Source organism: Aspergillus flavus, chromosome 1, assembly GCF_009017415.1.
Source record: "Aspergillus flavus chromosome 1, complete sequence".
Classification (NCBI taxonomy): domain Eukaryota; kingdom Fungi; phylum Ascomycota; class Eurotiomycetes; order Eurotiales; family Aspergillaceae; genus Aspergillus; species Aspergillus flavus.
In genome coordinates this window covers 2,618,610-2,635,151 of record NC_092406.1, presented here as the reverse complement: position 1 = coordinate 2,635,151, position 16,542 = coordinate 2,618,610, and the positions used below count along the sequence as shown (strand labels likewise).

Here is a 16,542-nt window from a genome sequence, read left to right as displayed (position 1 = left end):
GCTATTCCGACCTCTTGGAGCCCTTGGAGTATAGAGCTCTAGTTTCTCAATCAAGAAAGCTCTTCTGATATGAGAGTATATACTACGTACCTATCCATGCTACCATTGGTGTTTTATCGCTGGCTCGGCACACTCCGTAATATAGGAGTAGCGTGGGACTAACCCTTAAGCGAGTCCAATACCCACTTTTAGCTGAAAGCCGTGGTGGCCAGAAAAATAGCTCAAGGAGATTGGCTGTGTGACTGTGGAGTATCACATCTAGTGCTGCGACCTGTTCCTATCCCACTATGGCATAGTTAGTGGTCTACTCCCGACAGAGGCAAGTGCTACAAGCTATTCACCCAAGTGCCGTTCCTGGCTCCGGAGGTGGGCCTCGGAATGTCACTGAAATCTGACACTGAGGGAGACCATGAATTAATGAACAGGCCCACCCAGTCTCTATATAAGGATCGGCTTCCTCCCCTCCCGGACCTTCCTATACTTAAGCTACTTACTCACACTGCCCTTGCGTCTAAATCCAAAAAGCATAACCTTAAAAGGTATCTCACACAATCTTTGTTTAACGCAGATCGTTCTTTGTAACTAATGACCCCCAGTCCTTCAAACCCACTTGATCTATCGGCAAATATGCGTCTCGCCTATCTCATCCTCTCTGTCTTTGTTGCTACCGTGGCTGCGGTGCCGAACCAATGCACCCCCAACGGTCTGCCATGCGATTCGCAAACTCCTTGCTGCTCGAAGGTCTGCGTCATTCAGGGCGATATCGGTAGCCCCAACGAGAATGGTACCTGCGAGTGAGCGTTGGAAAATTCAGTGGACTTATCTACAAACTACCGAGGCTTGAGGATGGAAGGACCAGAGGGAAGGACAGAATTGCACACTGCTGTTGATTTGTCAAAGCGATACCATAATCACGAAGAAATGTTGAAACCAGCCAATTAACTGTTTGCCGAATACTACTCGTAATTTGCTTTTTCGCCTTTCTTGCAGATATCTAGTCTCGGTATCATTTGACACCGTCGTATCGATTTGCCTTTCAAGTATACCAGTGGGGTTCTCCTTTCCAGCACAGTCAGGAGGAATGTGCAGATACTTACTTTATCGAGTGTTCCACACTCTATAGGGACAGTTCTGATAAGATCGACAAACTCATGGAGGATCCGCAGTTCCGCACAGTCGATCCTTGTCTCGCGATCTTAACGGTCCAGGACCAGTAGATCGTTTACTCTTTGAGGTTAATGATATGCGACGTCAGAATCTGAGGTCCCGACCGGGGAAGTATTTGAGGATCAAACTGAATACGTTATCATCCATAAAAGGAGAGGCAATTGATGTACAACGGCAAATCCGTTCATGGAAGCCCCTGATATCCTGACCTAAAAAAGGAAATTCTCCTTTGTACCCGTGACCCCTTACTATACCCAATTAGGAATGGTAACCTTTTCAGGCAGTCAGGCCGCCAAGCCTCCTCTACTTCGTAGAGGCATGTCCTGTTTACGCAAACCAATCATAATAATAAGAAATTGTACGGTTTAGCTTGCCTTCTTTATGATCTTGAGCCTGCTAGAGAGTCAGCTAAGTCCATCGCGAGAACTCTAGAACTTACCAAGGCATCAACAAAATAGTCCAACAGCTCAACCTCTTCCTTCATCCACCGTTCTTGTTTTGGCGAACGATCACCACCCTCTGGAAATGTTTGGGCAGAGTCAAAGTCTAACCAGTGTACCCTGTCTTGTTCTCCTAAAGATACCATCATGTTTCGGGGCATCGGGTCGCCATGGAGGACATTTGCCTCGTGGATCTCGTCCAGTATCTGACGTAGTTTAGCCAGACGTTGCTCTGAATAGTTCGATAGGTTTATCGACTGCAGATTTGGAATATATTCGATAAGAATAGCATTTGGTGGCAGTCTGTCCTTAAGAAACATATCGAGATCTGACCAGCAAGAAGGCTGAATGTTTCTAATCGTCCCGTAAAAGTCTGGGATAACCCCCTTCTCGCACAAGCCCTTCAACTGCATTCGATGGTATGCGGTGGACTCAGAAACAAAGAGATTGATTTCGCGGTCAGGGGGGTCAAATTCCGATGGGCCTCTGTCATGATACTTTGAATGTCAGGTAAAGTCCGGTAACCGAACGTGAATACTTACCACCTTCATGATGCATATTCTTTCCCGGAAGCGGACCTTGAACACCACCGAGTATTTACTCTCCTTGAGCTTCTCGAGGAATTCAACCTCGGATGGCCTCGCCTGGATCTCATTAAACATGAGGACTATATGAAACTGGCAACAGGAGTATTACGAGGTTGAAAGAGATTTGTGTGTTTGGCTGATTTTTAAGGCAGGTAGTCGGACCTCGGAGGATATAATCGCATCCCTTTCAAGGTTATCTTTTTTGCCTGAGGCATGAAGGCCGCTACCATCTGTAGCTTCAAGCACGTCTCGCTATACCGATATATGAAGAAATGGCACAGTGAGTTTCATACTTGTGATCTTATGTATCTACATATGCATATCGGGTAAAATCGAACGACTAACGTTCACCCCCCATCCCAGGCAGGCAAATAAACAATTAAGTCATCTCTACCTGCATACATCAACATCTCATTAGCATCAAAGACAATGGACATATATGAGACGAACTCACCCGCCATGGCCATCTCGAACATGATTTTCTAGCGGCTCTCCGAAACACTAGTAATTATATTTAGATTTTTGTGATCCGGTTATGACAGGTCGTTAAGCTACTGCCACAGTTCGAGCCCGTACAATGGTGGTATAAGATGAGGCTTTCCCAAACCCAGCACACAGGTATATAGATCGCGAGGGACCTTAAAGCCAGCCCGACCTCTACCTGTCACGAATCACCAAGCGAGATGCTCTGCATAGGGCTAGGGGGCTTTGCCGACTCAACCCTGTAAAGTAAGACAATTGCTCTCGCTAACACCACAAATGAGACATGCTGAAAAACTCCCTGTAGAGGTTCGCTTTTGCATTGATCATCGACAAGTCAGTGGGCCGGCTGTCCCTGGGAATTACATAGCACTTCGGTTGGGGATTTAGAGAGCAAAATCCAAGTTAAACGAATGGTTTCTTTTGGTAAATATTCTATACTGTTATATCGCGAATGGGTAAACTTCGGGTGCGTTAGTCTTAGTAGAATGGAAGATTAGATTTGTATCTGTGCTAATTGTATGACTGTAGGATACCGTTAAGCAATGCTTGATATTCTGTATGACTAGCTATAGTTGTTCAGCAGGATGACAACGATAATCTTTCTAAGCATAAATACCTCAACACATATATAATCATTGTCACGTTCTCGACTCTTGCACCAAGAGTATTTTAAACCACGGCGAACTGTATGCAAGGTCTATCTCGCCTCGCTCTGGTTATCCTCGGAGGACCCAGGCAATACCCACTGCTTGAAAAACTTGACGATAATCGGCGTTGCATCCAGATACGTCCCATTAGGATTATCGCTATTTGGCCGCACACTAGGCCAGTCATGTCCCAACCCACCAATCCGGTAATGAGTAACAATCCCACGATTATCACCATTTCCATACTGATACTCCTGCACATTACCATCATACAACTCTTTAGTCGTATTGTGGAGTCCGTACCCCAGTCGCTTCGACCATTCACGAACAAAGTGCGGAATAGAAGGAAGACATTCGCCGCGCCGGCCACCTCCCCCGTAAGGAATAGTCTTATCGGCCGTACCATGAAATTCAAGAATAGGAATTGAAGGGCGACCGGGAGAACACTTGATGGGCACCGTAGTAGGGTGACAGGCCTCTTCAGAAACATCCTGATAATAGGCACCCGAGACTGGAGCAAAGGCTGCAATTCGGGTGGATGCCGTTGGATCACAGGCAAGGAGGTTCGTAAATCCCCCTCCATTGGACTTGCCTGCTGCGTATACACGTGTGGAATCGATGCAGAACTTTTCCTGGAAGTAGTCGAGCATTTCCATGGTGAATGCTATATCATCGACATCTTTCGAGTGTGGGTCTCCTTGCCATTCTTTCTGTATGTGGATTAATATAATCAATCATTCAGCTGGTGAGGAGTAACGGAGTGATAACTTATTACATACGTTGAGCCCCTGCGGGTACACAGCAATAGCATCTGGATTCCAATCTTCATTGCTGAATTGCGACAGCTTCTCTTGGCTTTCGGCTGTTTTGCCTCGTCCATGGAACGAAAATATAAGTGGGGTAGGTGTTTTCACATTATAGTTGGAAGGAATGTGGATCCGATAGAATCGCTGAGTACCAGCTGATAGGGTGAAGTTGACCCCATAGCTGGATCCCCCGGGGTTTTGGCTCGGGGGTAAGGGTTGTCCGCAGCCTGCTGAGCCGGCGGCACTGGCTAGCCCAGCGGTAGTGGTTAGAAGAATTACTGAGAGAAACTTCATTGCTTCTGTTAGGAAGAATCAATCACTCTTCTTCAGGGGAGATCCAAGGCTTATGTATTTCAAGTTTTCTTGAATGCGCCTTGCTTATGCAGATCTATTGCCCCTTCTGGATATGTTGGTCTAGGTCGAATGCACTACGAGTGCGTGCTTGGCAAATGGTCTCTTCGGATTGACGGCGATCAATGTTGGATCGGCATAGCTGTTACCCGTTGAACACTTTCCTCGTAGCCGTCTAAATCATGTCTTTATTGCCTAAGAGATACTAAATTCTTCAATACGAGCGGCGCAGTCGTTTATCATACATGAACCCATAATATACACAACAAGGAAATACACATATTACAAATACCCATTGCTAGCATATCATATTTGATAAGCATAGTTTGCTAGAGCTGCGCCGAAAACTAGCAGTGGGAAAGGCACTATCTTAATCACCTTAAGCCTGTTTAGGTAATCTAAGTAGTGTAGTCTATTTAAACTATCTACGCAATCTAGATAGATAATCTAGGTAGGTGAGACTCAGTTGCTTATCTGTTAGCCTATTCTATCCTCTGTTAGGCTGCGGAGGGACTGCCTGCAGATTTGGTACAAAGGATATATGCGTGTACCGTCCTGAGCGAAATGGGAGAGTCCTAGGAATGAACATATCTGGATCGTGACCGCAGTTTATTAATTTTTTTAAAACTTTATCTAACTTCTCTTAAAGTCTGGGAAGTGCCTATTATTTATAAGAAAACAACAATCTACTAAGACAGTTCATGAGACTCATAATCCCTATATATCCGGGAGAAGCATTATGGGGCCAAGAAACACATATCATACTGCATAATAAACTCATAATCCTTCACCCCATGAAAACGGATTAAGATAATATTTCCCAACATATTTGTTCATCATCTCCCAACACCAGTACAAACCTACTACACGACCAGGCGGAATGAAATGGTCGCACATTCGCCCGGCCACGTTGTAATGTAACGATGTAGAATATACCACAAGCAACAAAATGTAAGCGACTATACTCCGTGCTGATATGTAGCATAGTTGGACGATGGCCTGTGATTCGATCGGAAGCAGGCAGGCCAATAGATGATGGATAAGGCTGATCTGATACCGGTATTGCAATGAGGGGTGAGCGTAGTGGCTCACGAACCGATCCATGAATGTTTCTGCTGGTGAGTTACGGAGGAAGGATACTACTTTCTGTAGTATCTTGCATTTCCAGTCCTTAGGATTCCTGGCTCCTAACTTTGCAGCTTCAGTATCCAGAGTCTGCCCGGCGGTGGCCAGAACTTGATCCAATTCCAATAGTGAGTGATCTGATATAGACAAACGGCAAGAAGATTCATCCGAATTCGTCGGTGTTGCTTTTGTCTCTGTGAAAAATGCAGCTCGAGGACTATCATATTGTGGGAAGGACGTATAGAATCGTGGAGTAAGGGGTTGAATTGTCAAAGTTGGTTGTGAGCTCCAGGTAGTACAAGATGGGGAGTAAAAAGTCATGTCATCAAAGTGAATTGACTTGGGAGGGATATATTTGATAGATACTGGGAAAGAGGTGTGGGACGCTAGCCCGGATAGATACTGTCGAAAAGGAAGTTCGAGATCCCTGGCAGGACGTTAGGCATTGAGAACAGTACATGAGAGCACCATACTTGCCTCTCAATTTCTGTTTCCTTTCGAGGAATACTCCCTGGTCTGACCTCGGGTCTTTTCAGGTAGGTGAGTTTACCTCGCAATCGAATCCGGAGCGCTTGTTTGACAATTCGAGGCGCAGAAAGAACACCAACATGCGTCCATCGTGCAATGAATCTCGCTATAATCCAGCCTGGGGCTGCCAATGGATCTACTGGCTCACCCCAAGAAGAGAGACGGCTTGTTACCTTGACTTGGCCATCCGGGGTATTGGAGCTCAAGTTGGATTGGATTGATGGCCCAAGCACTGGGTCAACTGACTTGGATACCATTAATCCGCCAACCTTCTCGAAGGGTGAACCGAAGATATCTTTCTCCCAGCTACCTTTGTACTGTTTTGACTTTGGCATTGAGGGTGAAAAATGAAGGGACAATTTATCATGGTAACCCTTCGCCGACACCGTCGTAGTCGTTGACCAATTATTAGCACTATCAACAGCCATGCCATCACCGGTTACCCGGAAGAAGAAGTTCCTTTTTTCGAAGAATGAATTGTTGATCTCCATTATCATGGCAGTCAATTTCCGGTTTGATGAATACAGATACCAGTAGCTGATAGCGCTTTTCTGGAACCATAAGAATCGTGGTACACTAATGAGATATGCGTAAGGAAACTCCTTCGGATCCTCGCCCTAGTAGCTAGATATCAGTACCACATCCTGACCTTCTGATGCAACTCCCACATACCACTGATTTCAAGAAGACATGCAATTTCTCTTCTAGGCTGCGGTCGCCGCTGCCACGGTCAAGGTAATAAGTCGGATCGATAGTGAACCAACATTTTTCCCAAAGTCGTTCCCGTTGCGGTAAACTGTCAATAGACAGAAGATTCCCAACTCGACCACGAAGGCCAACCGGTATACCGATCAGGAAATAGTCGTACCAGTAATTATACCGCTCTGTCTCCGGGAATCTGCGTGTATGAGTGAGTCTGGCAGGAAACAGGAGCGGCTTTCCTATAAAATCTCTTTTGATATGTGAATTCAGCGGAATAAGCCTTCGCCGTAGGAATGCCGCGATCATTAGCGAACAGAGAAGAGAGCCAATCGCGGCCACCGAAACTATCGGAAGGAGAAAGACGAGCATCTTCATATTAGGGGTAGCCCAATTAAGGATAAAGCCACCCGTGACGTGCGGGCTATATTTGACAGTATGGCAGCACATTGGGAATGGCAGGATACTGTACGACCAAGAGAGGTATATGAGTGAGGGTGGGATATTTGTGACTTAAGCAGGGGAGTCTTCAAGTGGCCTTGGGTATTTAGTTAATATATAGACGCCTCCCAGACTCGACTTGCACGTTAAAGTCAATCAGAACCCCTCGTTTCACGGTGTGTCCGGTCCAAATCCTTGTGTATTGAGACAGGATCCTTACGTCAGTCTCCTTGATAACTCCCTGTGTTGCTTCTTAGACTGCATCTATGCTCCTCTTTCGTTATTCTCCCGCAACAGTTTGTATATCTCCTATACCGAGGAGGGGTACCAATGTGTTCCGAACAAGTTTAAGCCCCAGAATTCAAGGCTTTCTCTGGGACATTTCCTGGTCAAAGAAGAGAGAAACGCTGGGCGTCGGGAGTTTGTGGGGTTACAACTGTCGATGGATAGGATAAATAGGGGAAAGTCAGACGTGAAGGTTAAGCTTTACCCTCCGACTACTCCATACGTTTGTTGCACAAGAAGCATGGTCAAGCCTTTATCTCATACTGTATCATAGATGGTAGTGCAATATGGTGACTGGTCGGGTGACTGGTTGTATTAGCTTCATTTCCAGTAACCTTCTACAATGGTCCGTTGCTGATTTCGCCGTGCCGACGAATATCCACTGATGATCTTTCAATTGCGTACAACATGCAATGAGCCAAACTTTGTCTCTTCCAAGAAGTGGCCGTCTTGAATAGTGCATAAGCATACGCCGGGGACTCGGGGTGTGCAGAAAATAATCTTTTTATGCTGGATCCGAACGTTCGTAATCAGGAAAACAAGATTCAATCGACCAAGCTTAACAGAATGACGTGCAGAGCCATACTTTTATGGCGAACCACATTTTTTCCCATTGACTCTTAACGTCCAGATCTTGATTTTACATTAGCAGCTCTGGTCTGTGCTATGAAAAGCCGATCGTGAGCACTATCCTACGGCAAAGGGAATAAGAGGCGAAGTTGATCTAAACTTTGACCAAATCATGGTTCACTGGCTCCCTGGCGTCGCAGAGCTTTGGCTCTAGGTAACATATTATCCGGCCATACAGGTCTCTTTCCGTTTCAAAGCTCGTAGTATCTTCCTGGCAATTTCACAATAGCTGCCATGCTTTGTGATCACACAGTGAGCACCTTCCGCGACAGAAGCAATCAATTCAGATAATAAGGTTCTTCTCTCGCCACCGGGGCCATAATGCTAAGGCAAGACGTACATAGAGGCCGATCCTCGTGAGGCTATGCAACTTTAAAAGACAGCTCGTACCCTATACTTCCTATTAAGCTCACCCTAGGAGACTAACGTATGCAGGATCACGAACGTGTATACCCATGGTACGCCCAATAGTGGGTATATGGTTCTTCCTTCACCTGCTTATAAGAAGTTGACATGCGATTCTAGACTGCTTTCGCCATCATATTTACATCATGTTACTGATCCCTGTGTACATATAATCGAGCATCTACATCAACAATCATGATTAGACAGTTCCCACTATACGCGCTCACTTCCTATTTAACCCTATCCTGCATGTTGGTCCACTGTTTTTTACCCTGCAGTACCCCTGTAATGCTCCACCGTATATGTAGTTCATCTGGTATTTGAAGTAACAAAGAAGCTCAGCTCTACCAGGTATTTTGGATAGCTTTAGAGACTATGTGGAGTCTTTCCTAGTTCAGCTCTATCGATTCAATGCTATCATCTATTGCCTATTGCGGGATATCAAACCTCATCAAGCTGTCGTTGTTAACACGCTGATTCACATGTTTACTACTTTCACATATATACTGTGGACTGACTTCACAATTATAATCCCATTGACTTTCTTTATCTATGTTAATATTATGAAGAGTACAACTATTCATCATGGCTATTTCAGACACTCCACCCAACTGTGTGAGCGTGGTCATCATTGGGGCTGGCTTCTCAGGCTTAGTGGTAGCATGCCAGCTGAAACAGCAGCTGAACTGCGACGACTTTGTTATTTACGATAGGGGAGCCACACTTGGAGGCACCTGGGCTGCCAACACATGTGTGTATCTATTTCACCATAAAGACACTCAATTGGCCTAACAATGATCAACCCAGACCCAGGGTGTGGAGTGGACATCCCAGCCCCGTTCTACAGTCTATCCTTCGCCCCTAATGCTGAATTCTCTCGATTCTTTCCGAAACAACAGGAAGTGCTACAATATCTCGAGTCGGTCGCTTTGCGCTATGATATCTCAGGCCATGTAGTGGGAAATACCGAATGGATCAGCGCTTCGTTTGAAGACTCGACGAAGACCTGGCTTGTCAAACTCCGAGACGTGAAAAGCGACCAGGAGAACATTCAAGAAAGCAAAATTCTAGTATCAGCAGTCGGAGGTCTGACAAACCCAAACCCGTTCCACATTGACGGCATCGAGCGTTTTCAAGGAAGCATGATTCACACGGCTAGATGGGACCACAGCGTGTCGCTTAACGACAAAGATGTGGTTGTGATAGGGAATGGCTGTAAGAGTGATATTTATAGTCCTTGCTTTTCTCCTTGACTCACGACGAATGCAGCATCAGCTACTCAGCTAGTACCGGCTATTGCATCCAACGTCCATTCCGTCACGCAGTTTATCCGGGTGCGTGAGAATATGTCTTCCCATAAGGTATACTCCTAACATAGAATAGTCTCCACAGCACTATTTCCCCGGAAACGATATTACCATTCCATCTTCGTGGAGGACGACTTTTCGTCGTCTTCCTGCCCTGCTTCGCTTCGTCCGGCTCTTGATATTTCTATACCTCGAGACCTCTTCATTCCAATTTGATCTCACCAAGACAGGTGAGCGAATGAGGGAAGAGGCCCGCGAAAAGAGTTGTCGATATATCGAGCAATATGCACCAGGTGAGTTGGAAATCGTGCTTCCCTCTCACCTACCTCCCACACCTATTAAGTCTGATCCATTGCAGAAGAATACTGGGATCTCTTGATGCCTACCGCAGATATCGGATGCAAGGTCAGTCTTTACATTGCTGACTGCACGGAACACTCCACGTAACAACAGAAATTCAGAGACGCGTTTTCGATCACGACGGCTACATTTCCTGTTTGAACCGGGACAATGTACACTTGACCAACGACCCGATTATCGCTCTCAGAGAGCATTCGGTGCTCACTCAGTCCGGAAAAACATATCCTGCAGATGTGATTGTATGGAATCTCCCACGCTTTCTCAATATTCATTTCTCAAGACATTAGCCTAACCGCGGACACTAGGTATTGGCAAACGGCTTTTCGTTGACACAGTTCGACGCCGAACTGCGAGGACGCCATGGTCACAGTAGGAAGGGCCACTGGCAGGAATTCGGCTATATCGAAGCATACAACTCTGTTGCTATGTCGGGACTTCCTAACTTCTTTTACATGATGGGGCCTAATTCCGGGCGCGGCCATACTTCAATTATTTATTCTCTGGAAAGGTAGGTGGACGTTTTCTGGACATTTCCTGGACGTTGGTTCTCGTCTGATGATTAATAGCTATGCAAATTTGATTATAAGGGTTATAAAACCGGTGATATCAAGACATGCATTAACAGTGGAACCGAAGGTGTCTAGCGAGAGGGCATACAATGATCAACTGCATACGGCCCTAGAAAAGACGGTTCTTACTAATGCGTGCAGAAGCGTAAGTTATCTTTCATTGGTTTAATCCCGAGAATTCTAATATTTACATCCCCAGTGGTATATCGATGAGAGAACCGGTCGGAACTGGGTCATATACCCGTGGAGCTCGTTCTATATGTGGTATACGACACATGTGGCTGGTTTAGGGGACTGGATATACGAGGTGAGCACGTCGACCTCTGCTAGTATATAATAATAAAGGCTTCTAACATAATTACAAGACCCCAGGTAGCTCCCTAAGAAGAGGAGGGACAGATTCAGTGATACGCACTACGGCATCAACTATGCTGACACTCCTAGTTTTCTGTTCACTTATTCTCTTATCGGTTGAGTTGAGCGGCGGTGAGAAGTGGACAAATTACTTGTCCACGCGTACTCCATTAGAGCCTCTACTGTCTATTGTGCAGAAGTCTAACTGAAGGGCCGGTTGAATCTATTCGAGAGTATGATCAAAAGTGGTTTATTGAAGAATAATTCTAGGCAAGGATAGCGATGTGTTGTAAAATGGGAACCTGAGCTGGCCGGGCGGGAATGCTCGGATGTATAATCTACCCACCGGATATCTTCGGCGAACACCCGCAGCCCTAGTCACAACCCTGCCCTAGTCCAATGTATAGCCAATACTTATTGATAGCCAATACATATCGCGAGACTCATTCCAAACAATGACCTCACCGAGCAAAACCTGCAAAAGTCCGTTCAGGCCTTGGTCTTCGGCTTCCGAACCATACAATACAGCTACAAAATTAGCCTAACCCACAAGTAAAACAGACCAACTTACCTTGCAAGCATCATTCCCATCCACACAATCAATCTCCGTAACCAAGTTAAAACCCAGTTTCTCGTATATAATGATATTCGGAACTCCCTTCGAGCTCTCTAAATAACATGGCATGCCATCCCGGTCCGCCTGCTGCGTGACAACCTCCACCAGCTTCCGGCCCAGCCCCATCCCGCGCATTTCCGAGCTCACAGCCAAGACATTACAGAAGTAATACCCGCGCGGGTCGGTCCAGACTACATCGTGGGTTTTCCGCTGCATCTCCTTCCACATGTTGTAGCGGTGGAGGTTGAGGCCACCGCGTCCGCCGAAGCGGACGTTGAAGAGGAATTGGCGGAAGGAGAGGAGCCAGTCCTGGGCCCAGACGGACCAAGATACGCTCTTGGAGGCCGGTTGGGGGGAGAACCACCAGCTGACGCCGACGATTGACCGAGGGTGTTTATCGCTGATAGGGACCTTGGCGACGTACATCGGGGTGTTGCAGTTCAGACCGTATTGGAAGTGGGCGGCGAGGGAGGCGGCGTTCCGGTGGATATTGTACTATTCATCATTCATGCGTTTAGGGTCTATACAGGCTTTCTCTTTCTTTCTTTTCTTTTTCTCTATCCATGGGCTTCGGGAGGGGATATATAGCTTGGTAATCGAAACTTACTTCGGAAGAATCGAATAGCCAGTGGAAATACGGATCGTCGGCAAACGCCGTTTGGACGCATTCTACGGCCTCAGGAATGTCCTGTTTGGTCATGGGGACGATCTGGAGGGCCATATTGGATGTTTTGGACTCGATTCTAGCAGTTTAGATTCAATTCCTACTGTGTCTGCGAATGGGTTGGGATAACGCGATTGTATAAGAATGCGAATGGCGGCGAAGGGGGAACAAGGACAGCGCCATCTAAGGTCGACGAGCCGCGAAGGATAGAAGATCGGACTGTACGACGATAGGGGGACGGATACGAAGCCGGAGAGGAGATTGCAATACAGATGAGCAGTTCGTGGTGGACTTGAGATCTTGGATTTTCTATCCCTTTGCTCCGGTGCATGACCAGGAATCTTATAAGAGCACACCCCATCATCCAGCCTTTAGCCCTTCCTGGCAGTTCGACGCGGATGCTTCGATTGTACATACAATTCCCACCCTGGCCAATCAACGCCCCCGGCAATGATCATCCTGCCAAGCCGCTAGGCGATATTAGGCAGGTTCTGCCGTTATCTGCCATCAGCTGACCCCTTATCATGCACGGGTTGGCTGCCTCAGGCTGGTCGGGGATGTGGTGTCGACGCAAACTGAATATCGAACGTCATCAGTTCGGCGCCACGGCTGAACTCTGAGGGTCTCGCATCATAATTATGAATGTTATCTGTCCTGTGCCACCGTATTGCGCATAATCGATCTCAATTCTGTCCACTTCGTGCCACCCGTACTTGCGGTAGAGCGGGTATCCCTCGATAGTAGCCTCCAGATAGATTCGCGCATTCCGCGCATCAGCCTGTTCAGTTCCCCACTGGAGCAGTTTGCTGCCGATCCCTTTTCCTTGGTATTCGGGCAAAACGGCTAGTATATCCAGCACTATCGTTTCGGGGGATATTAGTAAGACTATTGCAGACAAGCTTCGCGTAATATGGGGAATGACCCCCAAGCAGCCAAGAAAGGGAATGGAAACACAAGGCGACAAATCGCAGAGATCCACGTACTCATATCGTCTTTCGTGGTGTGAACCGCCTTTTTCTCTTTCATCAACTTTAAGCTCAGTTCCCAGATGTCTGCTCTCATCTCCTTTGGTCTTAAACTTGCTGCATTTGCCACCATCGTCCGGCCCTCTTCGGATAACTCGACTTTATTTTCCTCCCAGGGGACTGTCCAACGGGCATACCCCACTACCCGATCGACACTGGTATCCACCGCGGAGAAGACATGAATATCAGGGGAGGCGAGCTTCTCAAGACAGCGAGCCTGTTTCATCGGCATACAGACCTCAGGATCCATCCCCGGCAAAGCATTTAGCCACACTAGCCCGTGTCTAAAACTGGCTATATTAATATGACCCAGGGCGGCCGATTCAGACTCAGAGGCATAGTGGATGTCGATATTGTTCGTCATATTGTGCCGCTTCAGCCGTACGAATAATTCCAAGGAATTTGCTTGGTGAGAGATCGCTGCATGTTTATGCTGGGGGCTGAAAGGCCGTTGATATGGACGGCGCCAAGGGCTCGGGCACCCGTTTAAGTAATAAATGAACCTCGGCCGTGAGTCACGATAATTTAGCCGGTTCGCTAGCAGAGGACGGAGAAATCGCTCATGGTCTAAGCGTTACATCGTATTATGAGAACATCTCTGTCAGCCTGTTTACCATCACGTGTGCTGTAGGCCCTAATAAACATGCCACATCGAATAAGAACCAATATCGCTTCAATATTTTCCATCGCAATCGTAGTCTATATACAGCAAATCAACGGTATTTTTATATATTAGGCCCACTTGCCCAACACGCCCATCAGAACCATACCGGCTATCAAGGACACTCCTCCCACCAAGACTCTAACCAAGGGCGCATCCAACAACTCGCCTCCTTCCATCACCCAGTCTCTGGCCCACATATCCACAACACCCACCCACACCAGAATACCAGCCGACAAAGCATCCAGTGTTCCAAGTGCGATCAGGGTGCTCCTCTCATTGCCATTGAACGAGTGCAGCACTCCCATACCGATGGCCATTCCGATCGGGGTGATCAGCGCAAAGGTCCCCGCCATCACGGCTTTACTGGGGAAGATGCGACCCGGAAGCATCGCAATCCGTGCTCCAAGCGCCAGACCTTCGAAGAACTGGTGAAACACAATTACCACCAGCAAGGTTTTATAAAAGCTGTCGCCCGCGACAACCAGCGTCAGACCGATCAGGATACTGTGGAAGATCACACCAGCTTCCATGACCAGAACCGACAGCTTCGTGTTAGGGCTGGTACCGTCGGTTCCGTGGCTGTGGCTTAGCTGGGCGAGCTGCATTGTCCGTTGTGCTGTGTTTTCTTTTGGGGTTGCGGACTCATTGTTCGATGGTGAGTCCTCGCAGCATTCCGGGGTCGATTTACTTGCGCGGGCTGCGACGAAGCGGTGGCCGATGTATTCGGTGAGGAAGGAAAGGAAGATACCAGCCATCACGACGGCAGATGTGGTGGCCTCGTAGTCGAGCTCGCCAAGACATTCGTTCGTGAACATGAGGTTGGCATGAGTGTATAGCTAAACAATTAGCAGGTTTCAGAAAATTTGAAGAACGTTAAACTTACATGAACGAACGCAGTGGACAGAATCACACCGGTACCAAATTGCTTGATAACAGTCGACGCCATAGTATTGATCGTGGGAAAGGGAAGTTTGACCAGCAACATCGGAAGGAAGACACCAAGGGCACTGGTAACAAGGATCACGAATAATGTTCCAATCCGCAGTGGCATATCATAGTCGCGACTCTGGACACCGCAAGATTGCTCGCTCGAGCCTTCCGACTCGCCGGCGCCGACGCAATGCCTATCTCTGTTAGCTTTCGTTGTTCTGTTATCTCTTTATGTGTTCGCGGCAAACATACTCGACACCGGCATGGAAGTGACAGTTTTGTTCACCGCTGGAGGAACTGCTGGATTCGCTGGTACTGTCGCTTTCGTCTCCGCTTTCTCCCTCTTCTAGGATTTGAACGTCGTTTCCATCTGCGTCCATGCAGTACCTACGAAGTGTGAGATACAATGTACAGTAGGGCTTGAGGGGTATACTCACTGAGAGCCACCATGGGAGTGGCAACCGGTGTACTGTGCTGGTAGCTCCCCAGTTGGGGTTGCTATCAACGACACCTGCACTTCGTTTCCTTCGCCATTGATACAGTAGACATCGTCACCATGGTTATGACAGCCCGTCACTGCAGATGACTGTGCCGACGAAGTCGTAGTAGCAGATACAGAAGTGGCCGTTGCCTGTGCATGTGTGGTGATGGGAGTCTCTTCGCCATCGGTGCCATAACAGTACTCCACGCTGCCATGTGTGTGGCATCCCGAATAGGACTGCGCATGCACCACGCTGGCTGCAAGAGACGCCACAAACAACCCCCGAAGCATATTGACCATGATCTCTTGTGTCACAATCTCAATCTAAATCTCAACTGAAGAGAGGATAATGTACCGAGAAAGCAGTTCTTGATCAACTACTATTTATCCCTCCGTTCTCACAAGGTGTCGCCCTATGCGATGACTCGCTTAGCAGACAGTAATCTCGAATACTTGGAAAACCTGGCCAAAGTCGGATTTCTCCGACATGACGGCGCGCTACTAATATTGCTTTGTGACAGAGATTTACTCCTCCGCCGAGAAGCCTCGCGGGCTAACCCCCAAGGTATCTGTGCCAAGCACGACTGTCTCCTCCGCCAAGAAGGTTCCAATCATTATACCCGCCTTTATATTGAATCATATTGGACAATCCGAGACCGGGCCCTCGAGAATGAATACGGCTTGTTTCCCCCAAGGTCCTCTACCAAGACCTTGGCATGGGCCGCCCCCTTCGACGCCCACGATGTCTTGGCATCGTGGTTCATGTTGATATCCGACCACATGTTGTATGTGCATGCTTTAGTCAACACGTGGGATGTTGTATTCTGTGCGTGTCAGGCGATGGTTCACGGATTCCCCTATCATGCCTTACGATCGTAGCTCACCATGAGATGCTATGCTGTAATTCCGGACGTGATTCCATGGTCAAAACGCAAGCCTAACGGCCTACAATGATCACGCAAGGCGATATCAAGCTCA

The 16,542-nt window shown here is 47.4% G+C and overlaps 8 protein-coding genes across 8 annotated transcripts; 2 read left to right on the top strand and 6 right to left on the bottom strand.

Moving 5' to 3' along the window:
• Nucleotides 1-627: 627 nt before the first annotated feature.
• Nucleotides 628-1,217, top strand: F9C07_980 (uncharacterized protein; the record flags this gene model as incomplete). Its single annotated transcript, XM_071511944.1, has 2 exons — nt 628-794; nt 1,124-1,217. The coding sequence occupies 2 exons, from the start codon at nt 628-630 to the stop codon at nt 1,215-1,217; spliced, it is 261 nt and encodes an 86-aa protein (XP_071365719.1).
• A 277-nt stretch (nt 1,218-1,494) lies between these two features.
• F9C07_2227808 (uncharacterized protein) lies at nt 1,495-2,269 on the bottom strand (the record flags this gene model as incomplete). Its single annotated transcript, XM_041288479.1, has 3 exons — nt 1,495-1,560; nt 1,607-2,104; nt 2,150-2,269. 3 exons carry the CDS (start codon nt 2,267-2,269, stop codon nt 1,495-1,497), a joined length of 684 nt encoding a protein of 227 aa, XP_041140961.1.
• An 850-nt stretch (nt 2,270-3,119) lies between these two features.
• F9C07_2279301 (putative ferulic acid esterase) lies at nt 3,120-4,500 on the bottom strand. Its single transcript, XM_041288480.2, has 2 exons — nt 4,104-4,500; nt 3,120-4,034 (listed from the first exon to the last, which is right to left on the bottom strand). The coding sequence occupies exons 1-2, from the start codon at nt 4,422-4,424 to the stop codon at nt 3,375-3,377; spliced, it is 981 nt and encodes a 326-aa protein (XP_041140962.1). The 5' UTR covers nt 4,425-4,500; the 3' UTR covers nt 3,120-3,374.
• A 758-nt stretch (nt 4,501-5,258) lies between these two features.
• Nucleotides 5,259-7,411, bottom strand: F9C07_2249769 (uncharacterized protein; the record flags this gene model as incomplete). The annotated part of the gene is made up of 3 exons (XM_071510063.1): nt 6,807-7,411; nt 6,080-6,751; nt 5,259-6,008 (listed from the first exon to the last, which is right to left on the bottom strand). Exons 1-3 carry the CDS (start codon nt 7,281-7,283, stop codon nt 5,259-5,261), a joined length of 1,899 nt encoding a protein of 632 aa, XP_071365718.1. The 5' UTR covers nt 7,284-7,411.
• A 1,768-nt stretch (nt 7,412-9,179) lies between these two features.
• Nucleotides 9,180-11,305, top strand: F9C07_2227805 (monooxygenase; the record flags this gene model as incomplete). The annotated part of the gene is made up of 10 exons (XM_041288472.2): nt 9,180-9,345; nt 9,402-9,809; nt 9,864-9,928; nt 9,978-10,194; nt 10,260-10,306; nt 10,363-10,500; nt 10,567-10,769; nt 10,828-10,975; nt 11,030-11,137; nt 11,207-11,305. The coding sequence occupies 10 exons, from the start codon at nt 9,180-9,182 to the stop codon at nt 11,303-11,305; spliced, it is 1,599 nt and encodes a 532-aa protein (XP_041140964.2).
• A 368-nt stretch (nt 11,306-11,673) lies between these two features.
• F9C07_974 (acetyltransferase, GNAT family) lies at nt 11,674-12,521 on the bottom strand (the record flags this gene model as incomplete). The annotated part of the gene is made up of 3 exons (XM_041284160.1): nt 11,674-11,712; nt 11,756-12,295; nt 12,408-12,521. The coding sequence occupies 3 exons, from the start codon at nt 12,519-12,521 to the stop codon at nt 11,674-11,676; spliced, it is 693 nt and encodes a 230-aa protein (XP_041140965.1).
• Nucleotides 12,522-13,056: 535 nt separating this feature from the next.
• F9C07_973 (acyl-CoA N-acyltransferase) lies at nt 13,057-13,853 on the bottom strand (the record flags this gene model as incomplete). Its single annotated transcript, XM_041288482.1, has 2 exons — nt 13,057-13,322; nt 13,448-13,853. The coding sequence occupies 2 exons, from the start codon at nt 13,851-13,853 to the stop codon at nt 13,057-13,059; spliced, it is 672 nt and encodes a 223-aa protein (XP_041140966.1).
• Nucleotides 13,854-14,221: 368 nt separating this feature from the next.
• F9C07_972 (Fe2+/Zn2+ regulated transporter) lies at nt 14,222-15,864 on the bottom strand (the record flags this gene model as incomplete). The annotated part of the gene is made up of 4 exons (XM_041288483.1): nt 14,222-14,989; nt 15,037-15,277; nt 15,336-15,470; nt 15,521-15,864. 4 exons carry the CDS (start codon nt 15,862-15,864, stop codon nt 14,222-14,224), a joined length of 1,488 nt encoding a protein of 495 aa, XP_041140967.1.
• Nucleotides 15,865-16,542: the final 678 nt, after the last annotated feature.